This window comes from Chiloscyllium punctatum, chromosome 4 (assembly GCF_047496795.1).
Source record: "Chiloscyllium punctatum isolate Juve2018m chromosome 4, sChiPun1.3, whole genome shotgun sequence".
Lineage (NCBI taxonomy): Eukaryota > Metazoa > Chordata > Chondrichthyes > Orectolobiformes > Hemiscylliidae > Chiloscyllium > Chiloscyllium punctatum.
The window spans coordinates 76,429,999-76,457,177 of NC_092742.1; the positions used below are offsets into that span (position 1 = coordinate 76,429,999).

The following is a 27,179-nucleotide window of genomic DNA, read 5'->3' on the forward strand; positions in this document are numbered from 1 at the left end:
TGTTGCTTGTGCTAACACGTGTCCAACTTGTTTTCCTGAAGGATTTCTGATTGGTGGACATGTTTTGCGTCTTTTTCACGGCCATGATGAGTGCCTGACCATCCCCTTTACAGACCATAAAGATGAAGGGGAGCATGTGTAAGTTACATCGAAATTTCTGTGTTATGATGTTAAACGCATTTGCATTGGTACCATTTCTGTTCATTTTACAGAAATTTAGTTTTTGTGATCTGGTGAGTCAGTGTGAGACAGCAGGTTGTGGTTCATGTCCTACTCTGGGGCTTGATCATAGAAATATAGGTTTACACTAGTGCGTTGAGGGACTGCTGACCTGATCGATGTTCAGTCTTTAGCAGGGACATTAAAAGTAGACTTTGGCCACCCTCTCAGATGGAAGTGAAAGATAACCTGACAGGATTTTGGACATGTGAACAGAGGTAGCTCCAATGTCATGGCCAGTATGTATCTCTTGGACAACACACACACACACACAAAAAGTAGATTTTTGGTTTAAACACCATCACATTGCTTCATTACCACATTCTTTGTGTAAGTGTGGCATGCAAATGAGCAGTGTTTCCTTTTCTGCACTGAGACGCTGACAATAATTAAGAAATACTACATTGAATATAAAGTGGTTTGGTGCATCCTGAGGTTGTGGAAGGTGCTATTTAAATAGGATGTTGAAAAAATAAATGATGCTAGAAAGAACTTAGATTTATGGAGCAACTTTCACAACTGCAGGGCATCTCAAAGTGCTTTACAGCCAATGAAGTACTTTTGATGTGTGGTCGCGGCGGTGGGAAATGTGGCCATCAACTTGCACATAACAAGGTCCCCCAAACAGCAATACGATAGAGCAGAGAACCTATCTTTTTATAATGCTGATTGAGGCATAAATGTTGGCCTGGTCACTGAGGAGAGCTGTTCTGGCCTCCTTTAAAAGAATGTCATGGGTCATCTTTATGTCTACATGAGAAGAGAGTCTCCTCGGTGCTATGTTTGATTAACAGCCTAGGTTTTATTTTCAATCATCAGGAGTCAGGCTCGAATAACAATATCTGCCCTGTGGGCAAGAGTGCTACTGTCATTGTGCATAACTGATCTTTGCAAAAATTGCTTCATTAATTTATAGGTAATACGCTCTAGACTGTTACATGCATTTGCAGCTGAAACTATGCATTATCTTGCTACGGCTGTGCTCTAAGCAGAATACAAAACCATTGTAATATAAGTATGCGATTCAGACTTTGTTTAAAATTTACTGGTGGTAATGCAATTATAATATAGGAGAATACAGTATAATTAACATGTATAGCAATCATGTTTAGGTCTTCATTGGAAATTCTTTATCTCTAATTTAAAATAGCAGAAACAGCTTTTGACAGATGGCTCACAAAACAGCAATTGTTAGAGATTAGAGTCTGTTAAATATAGCCACATAGTATTTTTATGAAAACCAAGGCACCATGACTTTGGAATGTTTTAGAGTTCTGTTACGGTTTAACTGAAAATAAAATCTTTTCCTTATCACTACGTTTAGTTAACTTTAGTTTAATCTTCAAAACTTTGCAATATCAAAATAAATCTACAGACGGGCTCCAGTGCGTCTATTAACATTTATCTTAACAATGTTGCAACAATGTTGGACACAGTTTTCTTTTGACAAAATTATACCACTCAACAATTATGTTTGATGCTGCATAACAGGATCTTCCCTGCCTCCTCCACCAAACACAAATATCCAGGAACTGACTGAAGCAAAAGTCAAAACCAACAAGTTGACAGTTGGGAAGGGGATAATTTGAAGATTCCCTAGTAGTGAAAACAGGTGATATGAGATAATGTGCCCATTAGGTGCATAGGATTAGATTGAATGTTCCGTGTGCAGATCACAATCACGGGGGTGGGAAATTCATGTTGTTTCCAATGGGAAGTTCCATTATCTGTCATTTATTGAATTGGTCAGTGTTGGGTCATCCCTGGGGTTTATGATCATGTCTGCAAGAACTGACAACTAACTAGAGGCTAGCAGCTCTCCATTGGCCGGAACCACCATGAGCCGTTCCCACTGCCAGTAATACAGTGATGCCTTTGAATTGGATAGGTTAGCAGGTTATAGTGAGGGAGTCACTGTGAAGGGGGGTCAGAAAGAAGAGCAGGGTGAATGGCTGTCAGTGCCCCCCTCACCATTGACGGATCCTCAATTGGACACTAAATTCCTTTTTGAGAAAGAGATCCCTCTAGAAGGCTGCTGGCAAGCTGGGCGGTTTTTCGGGAAACTCGAGAATTGGAGAGAATCCTCTTAGCCACAATTAAATCCCAAGTATGGATATTTTCTAATCAACGTGGGCAGAGATGTTATTGCACAATCCAGGAACAGGTGGAACTTGGACTTGAACTTGACCTATTAGCTCAGAGGCAGGGACACTACCACTGCACTGTAAATCCCTGGAATAATAAATGACCCTGAAGTAGCTCAATAACAAGCCTAATTATCCAGGTTCACCACATCAGTTCATTCCCCCCACTGACTTAATGGCATCGGACTTCCCATTGGCAGGATTGGATATGTGACCTCCCCTGCAATTGTGTTAAATCCCAGCGTTAGGTTGTTTGTCTCTACCACTGAAGCATTAAGTCACATGTCAGTGGAGCTTCTATCATCTGGCGGTTGGGATGTTTAGGAAAGCTGCCCATAGCTCCTTTGATTCAAATATTTGCTTTTATGTAGTTTGGAAAGTGGTTGCCTAGAATTGAAAATATTTCTGTGTAGAGAATCATAAGCATAAATGTAGCCCCTAACCCTTTTGATTTCAATACATAAATAAATGTGTGGCAAAAAAGACAGTATATTTAATTACATAATAATGTAAATGTACATCATTAATATAAATTAGGGAAATTCAATTCAAATTTCTGAGTGTACACAAAGTCCAGTTTCCAGCATAAGTTGTTGAAGTGCCATTTTAGTTTACTTTTTTGAGATATATTGATAGTGTATTATTTTATAAATGTCATAATTTAAATGGTTTGTTTGTTTAAAGGTAATGCATGTTATAGCAACACTTTACAGTTCATGAACTGGCAGTGCATTAGAATGAAAGATGTGAAGGGTAATGTTTCCATGAATTCCATTGTATTTTTGCTTGATTTATTTAAAATTTAATATGCCATTGTTTGCTGCAATATAGTGCACCATGGAAACCAGCTCACAGCTTCCACTAGGTGGGAATGATTTGAAATTCCAACAGATTTTATTGCAGGAGTCAGCTGATTGCTTACCAATCTGTAGCTGAATGAGGCCACAGTGCTGGTGGTCTCTGCTCACTGGGGTTAGTGCAGGGACATGGGTTCTGGAGATCTCACAGGAAGGAGTAGAGGGAAATGTAGGTATGGCAGGTACAGTCCAGAGCAATGGAGACTGAACATTCCCACAGGGAGTCAGGATTCCAGATTGAATGACCTCTTCTGCTTCTGATCCTCTTCCTTTAGGTTTTCATCAAATTGGAAAACAACAGAAATTGTCTTTGTTCAGGCTGGAAACAAATGAAATTAAAAAACAAAATAAAAAAAAACTATGGCCCAATTATAATGTTTAAACTGGTAAATTTTAACTATTTTACCATTCAATTTTCATTGGAAAAATTCTTCCCAGTGTGTGCCCTGTCGTGATTCAGCTCTGATTATAGTGCATCATTCAGGGAAATCTAACATAAGTTCATGTTATCCCACTGAATTGAGTTAGTCATTCATTGAAAGAACTTTCAAGAGGTGATTATCATTGATTAATATAGCCAGCTAGGCTGAAATACAAAAGCTACTATTCAATCTTGATAAATATTGGCTTGGGACCTTGACAGATATTAATTACCTAATTAGCTTTTATAATAACAAGAAAATGTCTGAATCATTTGGATGTTTAAATACTGTGGTCATTTGTAATCTGTTTGCAGAACAGTTAACTATGAAAGTGGAGAAGCAGGGACCTATGCTAGGTCATTATGGCGTGTGGAACCTCTTCGGATAAGGTAAAACAGAAGACTTCAAGCTTTTTGAGGACTGTTAAAATAAATTGTGTTTAGCATTGAGATGTCAGCTTTGAAGGATGTCTTGAAATGCTGCCAGGGAATCTCATTATGTAGCTTTTTAAATGGCTTTGCACAGCAGTTCCAGGAACTCATTCTGTTGATAGTGGGTCAGATGTTAACATGAATATTGTGAGAGAGTTTTTGGCATATACTGTCGGTGTTTTGAGGTTCTATGAGCACAATGGAATGGTGAGACCAATACAAGGAACACATTGCTATTCAGAATTGAAGGGGTCAGATTTTGCCTTCTCAAATAAGACAAAAGGGACGAAATGGCCTCTGTCTCAATTTTCACTGACAATATTTTGCAGTGTGTGGAGGCAGGAAGCTCCTTACCCTTCCACAAAGGCCTAAAGGCAGACCTTGAAGGAGTTTCAGTGAGGTGGGTGAGTTTTAGAAACTCATTGCAACCCTGTCAAGTGGGAAACGTTGGTATTGGCCACAGGGATCAGATAACATCCCAAACCAACTTAACACACAAATTTGAGGATTTTTAGAGACTTAAGCATGGTAATGGCAACAAGCTAAGGGGAAGGGAGGTCTTGACAAGACCTCTCATGAGGAATGACTCAATGTAAAGGCCAAATTTTAGGAATGCATAGAATGTGATGGGTTCTCTCTGAAATGGGTGATATCTGCATTTTGAAGTAACAACAGCCTAGGTTCAAATCTGTTGATGATTCTTATAATGGATCATCAAAATTCCTTAAAAGAAGCAGTTACCGAGGTGGGCCTATTGGGGGCCCTGTTTCAGGCAGACATTTTGACCATAAGTCTGTTGAATCAGTCAGGCAGCAACTGAGGCCTTAAGCCAGGAAACCCACCCTTGTTCCCTGGCAGCCCGGAGTGGGAGGCAGAAGCATAACTCAGGCCCAGTCCTGTTGCCTGATTCCTCTTTCCGATGGGAAAACTGAAGAAATGATTTCTGAATTCACCCTTATGGACTGAGGTCCAATATGAAGATCATGCCCCATGATTCTGGAAAATCCCACCAGAGGAAATAGATCCTCTGTGTCACCCTGCTGAATTCCTTTACAGATCTCAGTATGATCATTTTCTAAGTTCAAAGAACTAAAAACCAAGATTACACAGTCTGGTCTTGTAAATTAACTCTCTTGGTAACTAATTTCATGGCTAATTTATCCTTCTTGAAGATCAGTGCCCAAAGCTTGATGGAGTATCCCTGATGGGGTCATTCTAAAGTCCTGTACAACCAAAAGTATCACTTTCTCACTTTTGTCTGCCAGCTCCTTTGAAATATTGGTCATCATTCCATTGGCATTTCTGCCAGTGCTCTCAGTCTCTGCTTAATTCCTGTATATATACTCCCAGACAGCTCCTGGTACTTCATCATTTAGAAAATAGCAAGAACTGAAGCATTATTTTGTTGCAGAAGACTTTTCATTTCTTCAAAGTATGTCATTTTTTCTGTGGTTTTGGTGAACCATAGTAAATGGCAACAGCATTTCTGCACTTTCTCCCCTTGTTTAGTTGGAGCGGCAGTCATATTAAGTGGGGCCAGTCTTTCCGCCTACGACATCTGACATCAGGTCTGTATCTGGGGTTAGTTGAAGATCAAGGTCTGGTGCTGCTGGATCAAACCAAATCAGACATCAAAGCAACATCGTTCTGTTTAAGAACATCCAAGGTATTGTAATAATTAATGTGTTCTAGCAGAGCAAGTATACAATACGGAGAAATCAGGCATGAAATACACTTAGCAAATACGTTAATTATTTCGTTCTCAACTTTTTATTTTCGTTACCATTCCTGATTTTCACTTTAAAAGCGTTTTGCAGAAATGTGTATTGAAATGATTTGGAAACTCAGGCACTCCTGCAGGAATCTAATCTGGTGGTATTGTCATTCCTGGGCCTCAATAAAAGTGGTCTGCTTACATCCCGTCCGGAGTGTGCAGGAAATAGGCAAGAGACAGCTGCCAACTTTGCAGAAGTTGTGAGGCCTTTGGCTGCCCATGCAGGAAAGAGCGGGAAGAATCACAAAAAGGGGAGGAAGGTCTGGGCTATGGAAGTCTGAACTCTGGATGTTGAGCATGGAGAGGCCATGATATGATAGGGACATAGAATATAAGAAATAGGAGCAGGAGTAAGCCATATGACCCAATGCCCAGAAGGCAAAGCCAGCAGTATTTGGAAATAAGTGGACTCTCATACTGGTCCTTTCATTTTGAAGTACATAAGATGAGTCAGTTAGTGTGCCTCATTTACCAGTTTTACCTTTTTTTATTTCCCTCAAGCTGGCTGTGCTCCCCTATTCAGTAAGTTCAAAAGTGGCCTTAACTCCAATTTTCTGTCTGCTGGAACCCCTCACTCCCTTGTAAATCAAAAATTAATTTAACTCAGCCTGGACCACGTTCAGTCACCCAGTCTGCACTGTTCTCGAGGGAAGAGAATGCTACAGACTGCTGGCCTTCTGAGAGAAGGAAATCCTTCTCATCACCTGAAATGGAAGAGTCAATATTCTTAAAGTGTATCCCACCTTCGGTATTATCCCACCAGCAGATAAGTTATCTACGCACCCACCTTGTTAAGCCCCCATAAATCTTATATTCTTGGATATGATCACTTCTCATTCTTCGAAACTCCAATGAGTACAAGCCAAGGTGAATTGACCTTGTTAAATAGCATTCAGCGATGTGTAGATTAGGTGCATTAGTCAGGGCAAATGTAAAGTAATAGGTTAGGGGAATAGGTCAAGGTGGGATACCCTTCGGAGGGTCGGTATAGACTTGTTGGGCTGAAGGGCCTATTTCCACACTGTAGGGATTCCATAGAGGTATTCACCTTGCTTTCCTAGTTCTGCTCATAACTGCTTGTTCTAACCATACCTAAGAATTACATAGGAATTCACGCCTTCTTCTTAAGACAACCCCTCATCCTAAGAACCAGCTGGTGAACCTTCTCTCAAGTGTTTTCAACACAACAGCCTATGAACAAGGAACGTGAGTTGGCCCCTCAGCCCTTCTGGCCTGCTCTGCCATTCGGCAAGATCATGACTGATCTGATTTTAACCTCAACTCAACATTCCTGCATATCCCTGATATTCTTTCATCCATTGATACATGCTGCCTTTCAGTAAAATGCTCAAAACTATCCTTGATACTCTGGTATCATATCGTCAAAGATGCTTCTTAACATCTTGATTGTCTTCAGAAGTGCAGAGAGGTTTCCAGCTCAGGCTAGATTTGTGACTTCAAGATGCCATTGGGCCCTCACCCGTGTACGTCAATAAGGACCAGTGGTGACTTGTTCAGCTCTCTGTTCAGTTGCCTTGGTAAAACATGCAAATTAATGAAGCCAGCTGACTTTCTGGCAGTAATGTCATTAGAGCAATTTTACATGTCCATCCATACACTTTCTGTTGGGTATAGTGCTACAATCACTCTAATATTCCGAATGCCCAATAAACAGAGATATTTGACCAGAAGTTCTGAAAATACAGCAGAAGGAACCATTTCTACTTCCTATGTAATTCTTAGGTATGGTTAGAACAAGCAGTTATGAGCAGAACTAGGAAAGCAAGGTGAATACCTGTATGGAATCCCTACAGTGTGGAAATAGGCCCTTCAGTCCAACAAGTCTATACTGACCCTCCGAAGGGTATCCCACCTTGACCTATTCCTCTAACCTATTACTTTACATTTGCCCTGACTAATGCACCTAATCTACACATCGCTGAATGCTATTTAACAAGGTCAATTCACCTAACCTGCACATCTTTGGTCTGTGGAAGGAAACCGGAGCAAACCCACACTGACGTGAGGAGAATGTGAAAACACCACACAGACAGTTGCCCAAGAGTAGAATCGAACTCGGGTCCCTGGTGTTGTAAGACAGCAGTGCTGACCACTGAACCACTGTGCTCTGAGTTGCTTACCTTTGTGACACAGTGGATATTATGGCAATAAATAAAATGTATTACCATGTTATTGATAAAACTTAATGTAATGGCACTAAACGTTTCTTTGTTGATTTTTGTTTTTGGAAATCTCAAAGGACAAACTCGATTCACAACCAAAGCGAGATACGGAAGGAATGGGTGTTCCTGAAGTCAAGTATGGTGATTCGATTTGCATCTTTCAGCATGTTGCGAGTGGCCTCTGGCTGACTTATCGGGCTCCAGATGCCAAATCAGCACGGTTAGGACCTTTGAAACGGAAGGTGGGTATTTAAGTTAAAACAATAAATAAGATTAGCATAGTGCAAAATACCGGTTGTTCATTCAAGGATGTTTGGTTTCTTTTCCATGGTGCTAGAGACAAGCAGCCACTGGGCTTTCAGGACAGAGCAGTCAATCTATCATTGTTGCCTATATGGTGCTGAACTTCCTAGTGATTGAAGTCTAAACTAATTTTTCAAGAACTCTGCTTTAACATTTAAAACTCTGTACTATAAAGCAACTTCTTGTGCGGTACATTGGAATTCTGAATCGAATTGTGCTGTATGCTGAGCCCAGGGTAAATAGACTGTAGGATTAGTCATGTTCTTGGTCGTTAGAAAGTCTGCATTTGACAGTTATTTATAATCATGATGAGGAGAAACTGTTTCCACTCCTGTGATAGAGAATGAGAAGGTACTGATTTAAAGTATTTGGTAAAAGAACCATAAGCGTTATGAGGAAAAACATTTTCAACCAGGAAGCGGTAATGTTCTGGAAGGCACTTCCTGAGAGTATGATGACAGAAAGCTCAATTGGAGCATTCAAGAGGGAATTTCATCTGTAAAGGAAGAATGTGCAGGGTTAGGAGACAAAGTGGGAGAATGGCACCAGATGCATTACTCAGAGAGTTAGTGCGGAAACAGTGGGCTGAATGGCCTCTTTCTGCTCCATAATAATTCTGTGATTCTGCAAAAGCAGACCAGTTGCCTATTAAGAAGAACGGAAATTGGCACCTTTTCTTCAGCTGTGCACCAGATGTTATTTTTAGTGCTTTTTTTCTATCTGCTTATTTTTTAAAACTTTAGTGCCAATAATTTTAGCTGAAAGACTTTTAGCTGCTGTTATCAAAGTATGGAAAATGTGGGTTGCTGTTTTTTGTGTTTTTATCAAGGAGGGAAGAATGTTGAAAGAAGGAACTGAAGTCAGTTCAGATTGAGTCAGAGATAGATTGCTTGAAGTTCCCAAAGCCATGACTGCAGCCAGCGGCACACCTTTTTTGGAATGGTGTTCAATTTTTAAGCATGAATTTGTGTTTACATAGCAGCCCAACATGTCTCAGTGCACACTGCATTCAGCTAATTACATTTGAAGTCTTGCATTGACTAGTCTGCATTGATGAATGTGGTGACCCATTGCAAAGTGCAAATGAATGAGTATTGGGTAATGCCTTTGGTTGGAAGTTGAACATTAAGCCAGACACACAATAAACTTCCCAGAATTGTTTGAATGTTGACTCTCCGCCTATGGTTTATAGACGTACCCAAAAATGTAACCTTCTCAGAATACTGCTGCCAAGTAACAGTCTAGTTTATGAGATAAAGTCCTGGAGCATATCAGTAACAGAGATGTATTCTGTCTTCGATGTCAGATGGACTTCAGATTTCAATAGAGATTTGTACTGGTTGTCAATTTATCATAAGTTTGAACTTTTTATACACATCATTCAGTCCAAGTACTCAACAGAACCTATCGACAACATTAGTAATATACATTTCATAAACCTATCTGGGAAGAGACATTCTTTTTTTTATCAGGGTAAACAATCTTGCCATTTGCCATGGGTACATAATAGAAGGAAGAGAGGGTTGCAGCTTGCTTCACCAAAGTCCATACTATCATTGATAAGACATAAATGGCCAAAGATGAAACAGGAACAGAAGGGCTGATGAAGGGCTTTTGCCCAAAATTTCGATTCTCCTGGTTGTCGGATGCTGCCTGGCCTGCTGTGCTTTTCCAGCACCACACTCTTGACTCTAATCCCTACCTTTGAGCCAGGAGATCTGGGTTCAAGTCCCACTTATTAGGGTGGCACAGTGGCTAGCACTGCTGCCTCACAGCGCCAGAGACCCGGGTTCAATTCCTGCCTTAGGCAACTGTCTGTGTGAGTTTGCACATTCTCCCCGTGTCTGCGTGGGTTTCTGCTGGGTGCTCCGGTTTCCTCCCACAGTCCAAAAATGTGCAGATTAGGTGAATTGGCCATGCTAAATTGCCTGTAGTGTTAGGCGAAGGGGTTAATGTAGGGGAATGGGTCTGGATGGGTTGTTCTTCGGAGGGTCGGTGTGGACTTGTTGGGCTGAAGGGCCTGTTTCCACACTAAGTAATCTAATCTAATCTGCAGTCCTCACTTTTGCCATAGGAACAGAAGTAGGCCATTCAGCCCACCAAACCTTCTCAGTCATTCAAGGAGATCATGGCTGATCTGACCATCCTTGCCTCCATTTTCCTGCATTTTTCCCATGACACTTGATTGCCTTCTGATTAAAAGTCTGTCTGTTCTGGCCTTGAACATATTTAATGACCCAGCCTCAACTGCCTTCAGTAGTAAAGATTCCACAGATTACAGCCGTCCAAGAAAAGAAATTCCTTCTCATCTCTGTCTTGGGAATGTGACCCTGTTATGCTGAAATTATGCTCTCTGGTCCTAAATTCTCCCACACGGGGAAACATCTCTGCATCTACCCTGTCAATTCCCCTAGGAATCTTGTATGTTTCAACAAGGTCACATCTCATTCTTCAAACTCTAGCGAGTACAAGCCCCAATTCACTCACCTTTTCGCATAAGACAGTCCTTCCATACCTGATATCAGCCTAGTGAAACTTCCTTGGACTACCTCCAATGACAATATAGCTTTCCTTAGATAATTGGCCCAAAACTGTTCACAGTATTGCAGCTGTGGACTGACCATTGCCTTGTTATAGCAAAATCTCACTACATTTACGTTTTGTTTCCTTTGAAACAATGGCTGATAGTCCATTTGGTTTCTCTGATATCAACTGAACTTGGATGCTAGCTTGTGATTCATGCACATGGAGTCCCAAATCCCTCTGTATTGTAACTTTCTGCAGTCGTTCTCTGTTCAGCTCCTTTATTCTTTCTGCCAAAGTGCATAACATCACAATTTCCCACATTATATTCTATCTGTCAAGTTTTTGCCCAATCCTTTAACCTGTCTGTATCCCTCTGCGGACTTTTAGTGTTATTCTCGCTTCTTGTCTTTCCATCTAGTTTTATGATAGGACACTCTATGTACTCACATGATCTTTGTGAGAAACAAAGGATTTCACTCTACTAACACAAAGGTTGTCCATCACCATAAAAAACTTGGGAATATATGGCAAAGAAGGAAGTGTTAAGGATGATTGTTAGGAGGCAACTTCTAGGATAATGTGAGATCTATGCAAGCATCAAAATCTGTTTTGAACAGAGAAATGTAATGCATCTTCGAATGCACTTTGGCAGAAAGAATACAGGAGCTGAACAGAGAACGACTGCAGAAAGTTACAATACAGAGGGATTTGGGACTCCATGTGCATGAATCACAAGATAGCATCCAAGTTCAGTTGATATCAGAGAAACCAAATGGACTATCAGCCATTGTTTCAAAGGAAACAAAACGTAAATGTAGTGAGATTTTGCTATAACAAGGCAATGGTCAGACCACAGCTGCAATACTGTGAACAGTTTTGGGCCAATTATCTAAGGAAAGCTATATTGTCACAGTCACCATTGAAAAGAGTGGAAATGAATATTGGTTTGTTTGTGCTGTGAAAGAGTTGATTGAAATATCAATTTCATATTGTCTTCCTCTGGTTTCGCAAGTGAGAATGGGCTGACTGAGGTCCCAGAGAGCTGTCGACACCATTAGAATTATCCCCACGCATGAATCAGCATGTTGAGGGGAAAAAAGTATTCCTTACCTGAAAAAGACCAGAATATCTCCAAAAACAAAATGAAAGCAAATTCATGTTTAAAGTGATTTTAGTTTTTAATGTTTTTATTTTTGAATGTGATAAACTGTTGGAAAAATATCTGTATTGAGAGCACAGTTTCATACTTCCAGGCCATATTACATCAAGAAGGACACATGGACGATGGTATCATTTTGCAACGTTGTCAAAGTGAAGAATCTCGGGCAGCTCGAATTATACGCCAAACAACCAACTTATTTAATCAGTTTATCAGGTATTTAACTGACTGAAGATGATTCTTGAGTATTTGTACTGATGATATTGTTGAAGGGCAGAAATGCATCATTGAGAATAGAGCATGGTTCAAGATATGTTTTCATTTTATAATGAGCGAACTGTTCCCAAATAATACTGCTCGATACAAATTCAGTTTTTGATCCAGTGCAGTTGATGAGTTTTAACAGTAAAAAAAGTAAGGAAAAATGTAACGTCAGTTTCAAAGCTTTCAGCTCTGGCAATTGCCTGAGGTTTTGTAAAATAATGTAAAGTTTGATGGTGAGCTACTGGTTAGCCACAAGCTGATAGTATCCCCATCCTCCACTAGCAGGTTGGGCCACACAGCTTTGCCACTCAGCCAAATTTTCGCCAAACCCTCCAGCCTCTCTTATTTGCTCAGTCAGATGCCACTTAACAAACAACCCAGGTCTTTTTCAATACATAATTTCAGTTGCATCACACTGTAAACTTTTGTTAGAAATTCTGTGTCTTATAATCTTAGACTCCACAACCATCTGATGAAGGAGCAGCGCTCTGAAAGCTAGTGCTTCCAAATAAACCTGTTGGACTATAACCTGGTGTTGTGTGATTTCTAACTTAGTACATCCTAGTCCATCACCAGCTTCTCCAAACCTTGGTAGAAACTTACTGTAAATACTGTATCTGTTACTTAAATCATTGTTCCCTGCTCCTATTATTACTGTATGTCAGAAGAAGATTCTAACTATAATCTTAAGTGAATGCTAGATATACATGTTTGGCAATAAGGACAGGTTTTTCCTTCCCTTGGCTTTTTCTCGAAAGCAGATTTGGACCTCACTGCAAGTTGTTTTACTACAGAAGCAATATTACGTTTTTCTATCAATGTTGCTGAATTAACAAGTCATTATTGATTTGCTTCGTTAATGAATTTGTCTCTATTTTTCTTCACTGCTGTTTAGTGGCATAATTCTTAGATAACGGGTTGGCTTAAGTGCATTTACTCACGATGGCTCTCCAACACTTCCCTTGACCTCTTGATGTTCTCTGTGCTCTAGTCAATGTTCTAGTGTCAGTCAGGTTGAGTGAGTGTTTATTCCACCGTTCTTTCTCTACAACATCTCCCGTTTTCTTCATCTGTACATCAGGTCCCAGAATGAACCCTGCAGTGTGTGCAGCCAGATATTAGCTCATTTCCCCAAGTTGAAGAAATGCTCCTAGAATTGGGTGTAGAACAGCCTCTGCCACCAAACTCACTCCAATAAATGTGTTCCATGCCTTGAGCTCCTTTTGGGCTGCGTTTTCCATGTTTTCATAATTTCTAAATCTAATTTTTAAAGAAAATGCCTGGCTTGTGACACTCTTATGTCGATGCATGTCATGCACTCAGTATTTCTCACTGAATCCTGTTTAGTTATCATCTCAATAATTCCTGTTTCAAAACACATTGGGTTTATACACCTCGTATTTACCTCCAAACCTCTGACCTTACCCTATGCTCCTTTTCAAATTTCTTTCAATGATAGAACTTTTGCCACAATCTTTTTCTTCTGACTCTGGCATTCTGTGATCCCCTTTCCTTTCAATCCCAGTGGCACAGCTTTCACCTACCTCTGTGCAACTTTCCAAATTACCCTTTTTCAACACTTCTGCCAATCATATTCTTCCTCAACCTTTTAAAAGCAATTTAAAAACTGTAAATTCCACCCAAATTTCCCCTTACAGCTGTCCTATTTTTACTTTTCTCTTGCAAAATATTTTATGGTGTTTCACTACGTTAAAAATGCTACCTAAATGTTATTGAGAAAAGCAAGTTGTTTAAAAACCAAAAGAATTACAGATGCTGGAAGGGTCACCGGACCCGAAACATTAACTTTCCAAGGATGCTGCCAGGCCTTCTGAGCTTCTCTAGCAATTTCTGTTTTTTATTCTGATGATTATCTGTATAATGCTTAAGTTTCTTTAGAAATACTCATAGACACATTTCCACAGGGGTCTTGATTGTCTTGGTAAAAGTTCAGCAGTCAAACTGCCCATTCAAGAAGTTAAGGAAGCTTTGGTGGACCTGATCACTTACTTCCATCCTCCAGAGGAAGATTTGAAGCATGAAGATAAGCAATACAAGCTACGCTCTCTTAGGAATAGGCAGAACTTATTTAAAGAAGAGGTAAGCAGTGTTACCGCAGTGTATTTGTTATTGAGTAGACTTTTCTCTCTCTACATTTTTAGACATCGTGTTTATCAATCTAAAATATTTATTTTCACAAATATTGGCTTTTTAAATTTGATAAGAGCATGAGAATCAGTTGCAGGAGTAGACCATTCAGCCCCTCAAGCTTGTTCTGCCATTCAATAAAATCATGACTGATCAGATTGTGACTTCCCTGTCTGCCTCCCCATTACTGTTCACTCCCTTTCTGATCAAAATACTGTCTGGCATCACCTGGAAAAAGGCTACTAGACTAGATGGGATTGAGGTTCATAAGGAGGAGGTGTTAGCAATTCTGGGAAGTGTAAAAATAGATAAGTCCATAGGCTGGATGGGATTTATCCTAGGATCCTTTGGGAAGCCAGGGGGGAGATTGCCGAGCCTTTGGCTTTGATCTTTATGTCAAGGAATAATTTGATTAGGGATAGTAAACACAATTTTGTGAAGGATAGGTCGTGCTTCACAAACCTTATTGAGTTCTTTGAGAAGGTGAACAAACAGGTGGATGAAGGTAAAGTGGTTGATATGATGTATGTGGATTTCAGTACAGCATTTGATAAGGTTCCCCATGGTAGGCTATTGCACAAAACACAGAGGCATGGGACTGAGGGTGACTTAGCGGTTTGGGTCAGAAATTGGCTAGTTGAAAGAAGATAGAGGGTGGTGGTTAATGGGAAGTATTCATGCTGGAGTTCAGTTACTAGTGGTGTACTGCAAGGATCTATTTTGGATCCACTGTTGATTGTCATTTGTATAAATGATCTGAATGAGGGCATAAAATGATGGGTTAGTAAATTTGCGGATGACACTAAGGTCGGTAGAGTTGTGGATAGAGATGAAGGATGTTGTAGGTTACAGAGGGACATAGGTAAGCAGGAGAGCTGGGCTGAGATGTGGCAAATGGAGTTTAGTGTGAAAAAGTATGAGGTGATTCACTTTGCAAGGAGCAACAGGAATGCGGAGTACTGGGCTAATGGTAAGATTCTTGGTAGTGTAGAAGAGCAGAGAGATCTTGGTATCCAGGTACATAGATCCTTGAAAGTTGCCACCTGGTTGTTGGGGCTGTTAAGAAGGCATATGGTGTGTTAGCTTTTATTGGTAGAGGGATTGAGTTTCGGAACCATGATCATGTTGCAGCTGTAATAAGTTCTGGTACACACTTGGAGTATTGCGTACAGTTCTGGTCACTGCATTATAGGAAGGATGTGGAAGCTTTGGAAAGGTTTCTGAGGAGATTTACTAGGATGTTGCCTGGTATGGAGAGAAGGTCTTATGAGGAAAGGCTGAGAGACTTGAGGCTGTGTTCGTTAGAGAGAAGAAGGTTAAGAGGTGACTTAATTGAGATAATCAGAGGGTTAGATATTTTAGACAGTGAGAACCTTTTTCCTCAGATGATGGTGACTAGCACGAGGGGACATAGCTTTAAATTGAACGGTGATAGATATAGGATAAATGTCAGAGGTAGTTTCTTTACTCAGAGAGTGGTAGGGCGTGGAACACACTGCTTGCAGCAGTAGTAGACTCACCAACTTTAAGGGGATTTAAGTGGTCATTGGATAGGCATATGGATGAGAATGGAACAATGTAGGTTAGATGGGCTTCAGATTGATTCTACAGGTCAGCACAACATCAAGGGCTGAAGGGCTGTACTGCGCTGTAATGTTCTATGTTCTATGTTAACCTTGAATATGTTCGATGACCCAGCCTCCACTGCTGTCCGGGGAAAAGAATTCTCAACTTTTCTTGCAGACAGCAAGATATTCTCCTCCTCTTGTCCATTGAAGTTTACTTTGCAAATTAGTTTGGTGCCCTTTGACACCTTGATTTTGAACATTACAATGGAAATTTTCATTCTGGTGCTAATTTGACTCCATTGGTTGAAGCTTTCAGTGCTGTTTTCTTTGAAAGTGTCACTTTGAAGAGTTTGACACTTTGTCAGAAAGTCACTTTGACACATGCCAACACAAATTATTTAGTTAAAAATCACACAACACCAGATTATAGTCCAACTGGTATAATTGGGAAGCACACTAGCTTTCGGAGCGACGCTCCTTCATCAGGTGATAGTCGCTCCGAAAGCTACTGTGCTTCCAATTAAACCTGTTGGACGATAACCTGGTGTTGTGTGATTTTTAACTTTGTACACCCCAGTCCAATACTGGCATCTCCAAATCATGACAAATTATTTAAGTTGTTTAAATTGAAATGTGCTGTAATCAACAAAGGTCACTCTTTCCTTAAATCACTTTTACTTTACTTCCCCTTCACACATACTGATCTCCCAGTACAATGGATTATTATTGCTGCTGCCTGAGCATTTGCCAGAAGATATGCAAGACTTCCCCAAAGTGTCTTTCCTCCAATATCCCCTCACTATCTCTGTTAAGATCCTTAGTGTACTCACTTATCACTTTCCTTGATGACTTGTCTGAGTGGGATATCATCATGGATGTGATGCACTCTGAATCATACAACACATTTATACTGTTGCGAATTGAAGCATCATGCTTTCCTTTTAAGAAGGGAAAATCTGAAAATCATACCACTGACTTGACACAAAAATATTTCAACACTTTTGGAATGAGAAAAATCTTTTCAGTAACATTTCCTCCTTCCAAGGGATCATATTTTATGGTGAATTAAACTTGCTGATGGGTTGAAATCTCTCTGTGTTAGTTATAAGGCTCTTAACGCAAATTTAACTTCTGTACCATATCTCCCCACACATAGCTCTAATAGCTCTTAGCAGGACAATCTCGCAGCACAAACAACTCTCAATGTGGTTTTAATTGACAATCTCATTCAGAGTGCAGAAAATGAAGGGTGGTGTGTGAAGGTTAATGCAGTGGATTGACATTTAAATGGACATTGCCAGGGAGACTAGAGGTGTTTTCTTCTGCAGCTTGCCGAGCAGAGTCTGACACAAGAATGTTTGATAGTAATGTTTATTAACAACTTTTATCAAGCATATTGTTTGGAAAAAGATGCAAGTTCCTTTCAAACTCAGGCATAAGAAAACAGCACAAAGGGTGAAGATATGGGTTTTTTTAGATTAGATTCACCTGACCTGCACATCTTTGGACTGTGGGAGGAAACTGGAGCACCCGGAGGAAACCCACGCAGACACGGGGAGAATGTGCAAACTCCACACAATCAGTCGCCTGAGGTGGGAATTGAACCCGGGTCTCTGGCGCTGTGAGGCAGCAGTGCTAACCACTGTGCCACCATACCGCCCACACATATTTCCTAAATTTTCTTAAATTTGACTTGCAGGAAAGAAGAGATCAAGAATGTTTCTTATGTTAAATCCTTGCTTTAAAATATAAATTTGCATAACAGTTGGATTTTATTTTTGATTGCAATTTGATGTAGTTTTTGATCAACTGGATTCACAGAAACCATAAACAATAGAGCATAAAGTCAACAGGGCAAACCCTTTTTCTGGAGCAACCCCCTGTTGGAATGCAATTCGTGTGGGATCTTTGTTCTCTAAGTCATACACAGTCTCTGAAATATCTGGCAAGGTTTCTAACTGAGAAACTTGAGCAGATGATATGTAATCCACTATCCATTTCAGGATCAGATTGCTACAGTTGTTGTATCCTTAACATATGTGGAAACATAATCCCACTCCAAATAACCAAAAGTATATTCCGAAATATCGAGGTTACCAATAACTGGAGAACTTCGCTGATAAATTGCTCACTTGTCAATCATCTGTGTACAATGATCCTTTAATTGCTTTAGCCTTTTAATGATACATCTATGCTATGTGAGCATTGCTGGCAAGGCCCATCCCTAATAGTCCTATGGAAGATAATAGTGAGCTGCTTTTTTTTTAAACCACTGCAATCTATCTGGTATAGGCACACCATAGTGCCAACTTTTAAATGTGAATTACTTTTCTTGTCCATAACATAATTACATACGACAAAATAGTCAGGGTAGTTGTGGTTGAATGTTGTTCCAACAATGGAAAAGCAGCGTAGAAAGGAAGGATACTGCACACTTACACTGCACACTCATTTGTCTTATTTCTTGGACTTATCTTCAATCTCTCAATGTTGTCAGGCAATGCTGAGATTGGTCCTGAATTGCATTGACCGGCTGAATGTCTACCACAGTGCGGCACATTTTGCAGAATTTGCTGGTGAAGAAGCTGGAGCAGCGTGGAAAGATATTTTGAATTTGCTTTATGAGCTGCTAGGTAAAGTCCTACAATTGCTCTTTAAAATACAGGCAGCAGAAGAATGAAGAATTCTTAAGTGCTGACAAATGTATTTATGAATTGCACAGTTTTAATTGCTCTCAGAATTAAAAAGAGCATGCAGTGAACAGTATTCTTGGCTAATTTGCAAGTGCCTGCAGAATTATTAGCTTTTAATTGTTGTGCATTATTTTGCAGGAATGGGGAATTTGGCAAAACGTAACATAGGATAGAATGTCAAGGTGGATTTAATTTTTTGTTGTCTTATCTTGATCAGAAAAAATCAAATCACCGAATTAACAGGCATGAGGTGCTTAACTCAATTGAGCTTGATGGCGAGAGTGTGGAGCAGAATAACAACAACAGTGCAAGTTCAATTCCATAATAGCTATGATGGTTCATGGAAGCGTGCCCTTTCACATTGTCCCATGATTAATGTGAAGTCTTACTCCTCAATCTATATCCACATCCAATTGATTCTCTCTCTAATGGACACAGCTGCCAATGGTCCTTTGTGGACCACAGCAAATAATCTATCTAAACTTTTAAGAGAAATTAAAGTATCAAGAGAGTAACAAAGTAAAAATGGGAAGCAATTACTTGAAAACAAAATGGTATAATGATTGGAATCTTAAATTAATTAACTCAAGGAGTCAATTTATATTGGTGAATAGATTTTTCTTTCACATATTTATATCAAATATCCAAGTATAGTTAAAACCAAAGACTGCAATACATTATGAGAAGACATTAATAAACTTTCAGAATTATAACATACTTGATGAATTTTGAAAATGACAAGTGCGAGGCGATGTATTTTCGCAGGAATAATGAGGGCATATGCCTCTGAGGGAAAAAAAAGAGGTCAATTTAAGCAGGAGATCTCAGGTTGCAGATTCACAAAATAATTAGAAGACTAAAAGAAAGGAATTCTTTTAAAAGCAAACAAAGGTCAGAGTTTAGTTTTCAAATGAAAAGCCCAGAGATTCTGTTGAACCTGCATAAAACCTTGGTCAAGCCATACTTAAATGCAGTACAGTTGTGGCCTTCATATTATAACTCTGATGTAGAAGCATTGTAGATGGTACAGGAAGATCCCTAAACTGAGCATCTATTAGGAATGACAGAGCAGGATAAGGTTGTTTTCTTCAGAAACAATAGGTCATAAATGAGATAGATACCCATATATCCAGAAGATAATTTTTCTTCACCTAGAGTTGTATGAGTGTGGACATCTCAATCACAAAACTGAAGTTGCAATGAATAGCATTGTTTATCTACCTCCCCATAAATATATCAATCAATGGAGAAAGCAATAAAGGGAAGTTGCTAGTAGGCTTAATGAAGTAGGCTGAGGCTCAATGAGGCATAAATACGAGAAAACCATTTGGGGGTAAATAGCCTGTTACTGTGCTACATGCTATGTATGGTTTTGTGCATTTTGTTATAATTTTGTTATTACATTTTGAGACAAACTGTGCTTCACATGAGTTCACATCTGTTATATGCTGCCTGTTTTCTCTAGCTGCACTAATACGTGGAAACCGTAGCAACTGTGCCAAGTTTTCGAAAAACTTAGACTGGTTGGTCAATAAATTAGACAGATTGGAATCTTCTTCAGGTAACGGAGTGTTTTATTTGTGTATGAAATCTTATATTCTAATAGCTCTTATATTCTAATAGCTCTTATATTCTAATAGTGAACGTTCTGGGGACATTGGGTTCAAATCCCATCTGGGCAGATGATGGAATATGAATTCAATAAAAAAATCAGTAATTAAGAGTTTAATAATGACCATGAATCCATTGTTGATTGTAGGAAAAATCAATCTGGTTCATTTTAGGGAAGGAAACTGCTATCCTTGCCTGGCCTGGCCTACATATGACGCCAGACCCACAGCAATGTGATTGGCTCTTAACTGCCCTATTGGCAATTAGGGATGGGGAATAACTGCTGACCTAGCCAAAGCCACCCACATCCCATGAGTAAATTTTTTTAAAAATTAAAACCGGTATTTAGTAAGAAAATGAGTGTCTAATAACATTTGTGCTGAAATACTAACTCAGACAAAATGGTCAGCCCTTCATTTTACTACTATCCATGTGCATATCCAAGAGTCACTTAAACGTCCCTAATGTATCTGGCTCTACAATCACTGCTGGCAGTGTATTCCGTGCACCCACCACTTACTGTGTAAAGAATCTACCTCTGACATCTCCCCTAAACCTTCCTCCAATTACCTTAAAATTATTCCTTCTCATGATAGCCATTTCCGCCCTGGGAAAAAAATACTGTCTGACTATTCACTCTATCTATTCATCTTGTACATCTCTATGAAGTCACCACTCGTCTTCTTTGCTCTAATGAGAAAAGCCCGAGATTCCTCAACCTTTCTTCATGAGACATACTTCATTACCACTCCAGTCCATGCAGCATCCTGTTAAATCTCGACTGCACCCTCTCTAAAGCTTCCACATCTTTCCTATAATGAGGCGACCAGAACTGAACACAATATTCTAAGTGTGATATAGCTAGGGCTTTATAGAGCTACAGCATAATCTCATGGTTCTTAAACTCAATCCCCCTTACTAATGAAGGCCAACAACCATACGCCTTCCTAACAACTCTATTCACTTGGATGGCAACTTGGAGAGATCTGTGGATGTGGATCCCAAGATCCCTCTGTTCCTCTACACTGCCAGGAATCCTGGTTTTAACCTTGTAATCTGCATTCAAATTCGACTTTCCAAAATAAATCACTTCACACTTTTCTAGGCTGAACTCCAGCTGCCACTTCTCAGTCCAGCTCTGCATCCTGTCAATGTCCTGTTACAACCTACAACAGCTGTCCATACTATCCACAACTCTGCCAATCTTTTGTGTCATTGGCAAACTTACTAAACCAGCTTTCTGCTTCCTCATCCAAGTCATTTATAAAAATCGCAAAGAGCAGAATTCCCAGAACAGATCCCTGCAGAACATCACTGGTCACTGAACCTCAGACTGAATACTTTGCATATCCTATCACCGTCTGTCTTCTAAGGCCAGCCAATTCTGTATCCTTACAGCCAGACTTCCCTGTATCCCATGCCTCCTTACTTTCTGAATGAGCCTACCATGGGGAACCTTATCAAATGCCTTGTTAAAATCCATGTCCGTCACATCCACTACTCTACCTTCATCAATGTGTTTTGTTACATCCTCAAATAATTCAATAAGGCTTGTGAGGCATGACCTGCCCCTCACAAAGCCATGCTGACTATCTCTAATCAAGCAATGCTTTCCCAAATAATAATAAATCCTGTCTCTCAGAATCCTCTCCAGTAATTTGCCCACCACTGATGTAAGACTGACAGGTCTGTAATTCCCAGGGTTATCCCTATTCCCTTTCTTGAACAAGGGAATAACATTTTCCACCTTCCAATCATCTGGCAGTACTCCAGTGGGCAGTAAAGATGCAAAGATCATTGCCAAAGACATAACAATTTCTTCCTTTGCTTCCTATAGAGCCTTGGGTTTATCCCGTCTGGCCCAGGGGACTTATCTATTAAGTGGCATTCTGACCCACTTCACCTGTTCTTGAGATCTCATGCCTTAATAATTATCTTGCTCTGAACACTCCCCCTTACACCACCTAGTCCCCTGATTTGTTATTGGTTTCTGACCCCACTGATCAGTGCCAGCTTTCTACTGTGGTAGGAGTGACAGCAAGTCAAGAGATGGGGAATTACACGGGAGGTACCTTGAGCAATTTTCTGGAACAGAAACTGACGAAAGCTCAGGTATTATTTGAGTTCATTTGCAGTACCAACACTCATGTGTAGGCTGGCAATACAACGTGTTTCTCCTGAGCTGTTGATTTTGGGAAACTCCAGACAAAATTATGAGTTTTGGGCACATTACATCAGAGCAAGTGTGCGTTCTTTTCAAGCTTTTTAAAATATTTGTTCTGATTCAACTTGATAGAGGACTGATTACTTCCTGCCAAGAGGCACATGCGATCTGAAGACTCTTAAGCTTTAGTGTGCAAAGGCACAATAGGTAAAACAGTCAGCGGCCACGACACCCTTGCAGTTGCCGGGAGCCGAACCCAATTCTGCAGATGACCTCAGTAGGGTGTATGCTTTTGTAAAGGTAACTTGGGTTCTGGTGGACATAATTTACTACCAGGGCAACCCTGTGAAATTTTAGCCCATTGAATATTTTGAAATATTAATACTTGTGGCATGGAATAAGTGTATATAATTTTTTTTGTCATTATACCATTGCATTAATTTACTTAAATAAGTGGGCTAATAAGGTACAACTTTAACAGCTGAATTGTACATAACCTATACAGTGATGATATTATGTCATTTATGCAGGAACCAATATGTAAACATTGCAATGCAGTTCATCTCTAATCCCCTGCTTAATGCTATTGTAATGTTCTTGTGGGAACACAATCTATTTGCCTTGACTTTCATCTCTATGAGACTGCTACTGGTTTTAATTTTTCCTGCGTGGTTCCCTGGCAGCAATAAGATGCAGCCTTTTTTCTCACGTTTGCATCTCTTTAAAGATGTTTAATGTCTCTGACACTATAAGCAGTGAATCTATAATGAGTAATTGAGGCATTAAGATCAATGTACCGACATTCTACTATGGCCAGAACCCGGGAGAGGGAGGATGCTCCTGATCCTAATCACTGGGGACCATGCTGAACCGGGACCTGGGCCACTGGCCATGTAGCAGCACTCAATACACAAGGGAGCAGAGGCCAAACTCACCCCAAACATAGGGAAAGAATTTCTGAGGAGCTCCCCTTCCAACCATGGGTTGGTTCTATTCCATGTTTATCAGTTTTAGTTGCCAGTTGAGGCAGAGATAGAAACAGATTGGATACTTCAGGGGGTGGGAAGAGATGGAGGGGAGGCTTGCAGGAATGGTCGCTTGAAACAAGGGAGAGTGGAGGACGGAGGGGTTGTGTTGAGAAGGAAGTGAGGGAGGAAGCTCAAATGTTGCCAGGGAAAGAAGAGAGAAGATAGGCTGCAGGGTTGAGAAGGAGAGAGCATGGGAGGCTGAGTGGGACAGAGTGTGGAAGAGAGAAAGAGACGGAAGGGTGGAATAGAGAGTGGGCGAGGCTGCAGGATTGGAGGAAAGGGACCTTAAAAGAGGCTGCACTTGTGAGGGGAGAGACAGCGCAGGGAGAGGGGCTGTGAAATGAGGAGAGATGTAGAAAGGGAGGTTGGATGAAGATTGGTGTGGGAGGCAGGTGAAAAAAAAAAGCAGAGTAAATGGTTTAAAGCCTGTCAATAAAAGAATACTGTGCAATTAAGAATGGGCAGTAAATGCTAGCATAACCAGTGACATCCACCTCCCGTGAACAAATGAAAAAAAAATCTTAACTAAGTGGGAGCCAAGAAAAATTGAAATCACTGAGGTAATAAATTCCTCACAAATGAAGGTAGAATTGCTACGTTAAGACTGCATATGAATAGAACTATCATGTGAATTGTTAAGTTCACATCTGAGACTGAAATCAGAGTGAAAGGTGTAGTAACTGCATGGTTAATATATCTTGTTGTTGTGCATATGTGATTGAAATGTGATAGCTTTGACCTAATCTATCTCAGGAAGGTGTGTTCAAAGTGATGGCTTTTTCAATATAGTAGTGTGTAATTGATTTTAGAAAAAAAATTGCTTACTAACACCAACTGCCTTTTGACAATTTAAATACTGTGGCATCTCAGACAGTAATGTCTTCATTGTACATTGTGGCTTTATATTTAATAGGGAGTTGATAATTATTGAGGATATTGATATATTCTTTTAATTCTGTTCATGTACAACTCCGGATGCCCCGTATGACATTAGGTGCTGAGACTTTGTGCCTGCATTACTCAGTAAATTAGTTAGAATGAAAAAGAGTCAAATTCAAACAAGATATTGCCATCAAGGAAAACGCAAAAGCAATTATTAAGCAAATACTAAATGCATATTTTGCATCAGTATTTACTGTGGAAAAGGATATGGAAGATATAGACTGTAGGGAAATAAATGGTGACACCTTGCAAAATGTCCAGATTACAGAGGAGGAAGTGCTGGATGTCTTGAAACTGTTAAAGGTGGATAAATCCCCAGGACCTGGTCAGGTGTACCCGAGAACTCTGTGGGAAGCTAGAGAAGTGATTGCTGGGCCTCTTGCTGAGATATTTGTATCATTGATAGTCACAGGTGAGGTGCTGGAAGACCTGGCGGTTGGCAAACGTGGTGCCAATATTTAAGAAGGACGGTAAAGACAAACCAGGGAACTATAGACCAGTGAGCTTGACGTCAGTGGTGGGCATGTTGTTGGAAGGAATCCTGAGGGACAGTATGTACATGTATTTGGAAAGGCAAGGACTGATTAGGGATAGTCAACATGGCTTTGTGTGTGGGAAATCATGTCTCACAAACTTGATTGAGTTTTTTGAAGAAGTAACAAAGAAGATTGATTAGGGCAGAGCGGTAGATGTGATCTATATGGACTTCAGTAAGGCGTTCGACAAGGTTCCCCATGGGAGACTGATTAGTAAGGTTAGATCTCATGGAATACAGGGAGAACTAGCCATTTGGATACAGAACTGGCTCAAAGGTAGAAGACAGAGGGTGGTGGTGGAGGGTTGTTTTTCAGAGTGGAGGCCTGCGACCAGTGGAGTGCCACAAGGATCGGTGCTGGGCCCTTTACTTTTTGTCATTTAGATAAATGATTTGGTTGCGAGCATAAGAGGTACAATTAGTAAGTTTGCAGATGACACCAAAATTGGAGGTGTAGTGGACAGCAAAGAGGGTTGAAAATGTATTGCTGGAAAAGCGCAGCAGGTCAGGATCCAAGGAGCATCCAAGGATCTCCAGCATCTGCAGTCCTCACTTTCTCAGTGAAGAGGGTTACCTCCGATTACAACAGGATCTGGACCAGATGTGCCAATGGGCTGAGAAGTGGCAGATGGAGTTTAGTTCAGATAAATGCGAGGTGCTGCACTTTGGGAAAGCAAATCTTAGCAGGACTTATACACTTAATGGTAAGGTCCTAGGGAGTGTTGCTGAACAAAGAGACCTTGGAGTGCAGGTTCATAGCTCCTTGAAAGTGGAGTCGCAGGAGATAGGATAGTGAAGAAGGCGTTTGGTATGCTTTCCTTTATTGGTCAGAGTATTGAGTACAGGAGTTGGGAGGTCATGTTGCGGCTGTACAGGACATTGGTTAGGCCACTGTTGGAATATTGCGTGCAATTCTGGTCTCCTTCCTATCAGAAAGATGTTGTGAAACTTGAAAGGGTTCAGAAAAGATTAACAAGGATGGTGCCAGGGTTGGAGGATCTGAGCTACAGGGAGCAGCTGAACAGGCTGGGGCTGTTTTCCCTGGAGCGTTGGATACTGGGGGGTGACCTTATGGAGGTTTACAAAATTACGAGGGGCATGGATAGGATAAATAGACCAAGTCTTTTCCCTGGGGTCAGGGAGTCCAGAACTAGAGGACATAAGCTTAGGGTGAGAGGGGAAAGATATAAAAGAGACCTAAGGGGCAACATTTTCACGCAGAGGCTGGTACATGTATGGAATGAGCTGCCAGAGGATGTGGTGGAGGCTGGTACAATTGCAACATTTAAGAAGCATTTGGATGGGTATATGAATAGGAAGGGTTTGGAGGGATATGGGCCGGGTGCTGGCAGGTGGGACTAGATTGGGTTGAGATATCTGGTTGGCATGGACGGGTTGAACCGAAGGATCTGTTTCCATGCTGTACATCTCTATGACTCTATGAATCTATTTGGGATGGAATTTTGATTCCGAAACATGTAGTGTTCAGGCATATGTAGGTTACGTGCAATAGTCGGGTAAACATAGAGTAATGGAATGGGTTTGGATGGGTTACTCTTCAGAGGGTCAATGTGGACTTGTTGGGTCGAAGGGCCTGTTTCCACACTGTTCTCTATTCCGAAACATGTGAGGGGAAGGGTTAAAGGTATCAGTGAAATAAGAGTGCCAGAAACAGCAGAAGCACTAGGTCCCAGATTTCTCTTCCTGATCCTAGTGATGGTATTAAGCAAAGTGTGAATATTATTTTTGAGCTAAAAAGCTGTTCTTCTTTGATATCTAACATAGACATGCAAACAAAGAAATGCAATGTTAAGCTAAAGTAAATGCTGGAAATATTACACAAGAATGACTCATTTTCAAATCTTTAAATTGGAGACATTGTAATACCTAGTGTCTTGCTTAAACCATGCACCTCCCTCAACTATCAATGTACATTTGTCCATATGTGTCTGACGCTTGACTAAAGTGCCTGCCCAAGACTTGAGGAAACCTGGACTCGCTGTCCTTACAATGAGATCTTATATGGAGACTCTGTCTCCTAATGCTGATGGCCCAGATGGTTAGTGAAGGCACTGTAATATTGAGAAGGACAGGGAGATTTCTTGGCCACCATCTTTCCCATAGAAACCACCAAAAACAAATAAACTAGTTATGAAATTTGAGAATCAGAAAATAATTTCTACTAAAAGTGCAATTTGTTCATCTGTG

At 40.4% G+C, this 27,179-nt stretch overlaps 1 protein-coding gene across 9 annotated transcripts in view; it reads left to right on the forward strand.

Annotated features, from left to right (window-relative positions):
- ryr3 (ryanodine receptor 3) overlaps window positions 1-27,179 on the forward strand; it is a 382,820-nt gene that overhangs the window by 95,920 nt on the left and 259,721 nt on the right. For all 9 annotated transcript variants that reach the window (XM_072569064.1, XM_072569065.1, XM_072569067.1 and 6 more), the window contains 8 exons: window positions 42-138; window positions 3,957-4,031; window positions 5,583-5,739; window positions 8,108-8,272; window positions 12,113-12,234; window positions 14,208-14,382; window positions 18,496-18,631; window positions 20,157-20,252. In XM_072569064.1, coding sequence (XP_072425165.1) covers window positions 42-138; window positions 3,957-4,031; window positions 5,583-5,739; window positions 8,108-8,272; window positions 12,113-12,234; window positions 14,208-14,382; window positions 18,496-18,631; window positions 20,157-20,252 — 1,023 coding nt within the window. The remainder of the gene's footprint in view (window positions 1-41; window positions 139-3,956; window positions 4,032-5,582; window positions 5,740-8,107; window positions 8,273-12,112; window positions 12,235-14,207; window positions 14,383-18,495; window positions 18,632-20,156; window positions 20,253-27,179) is intronic.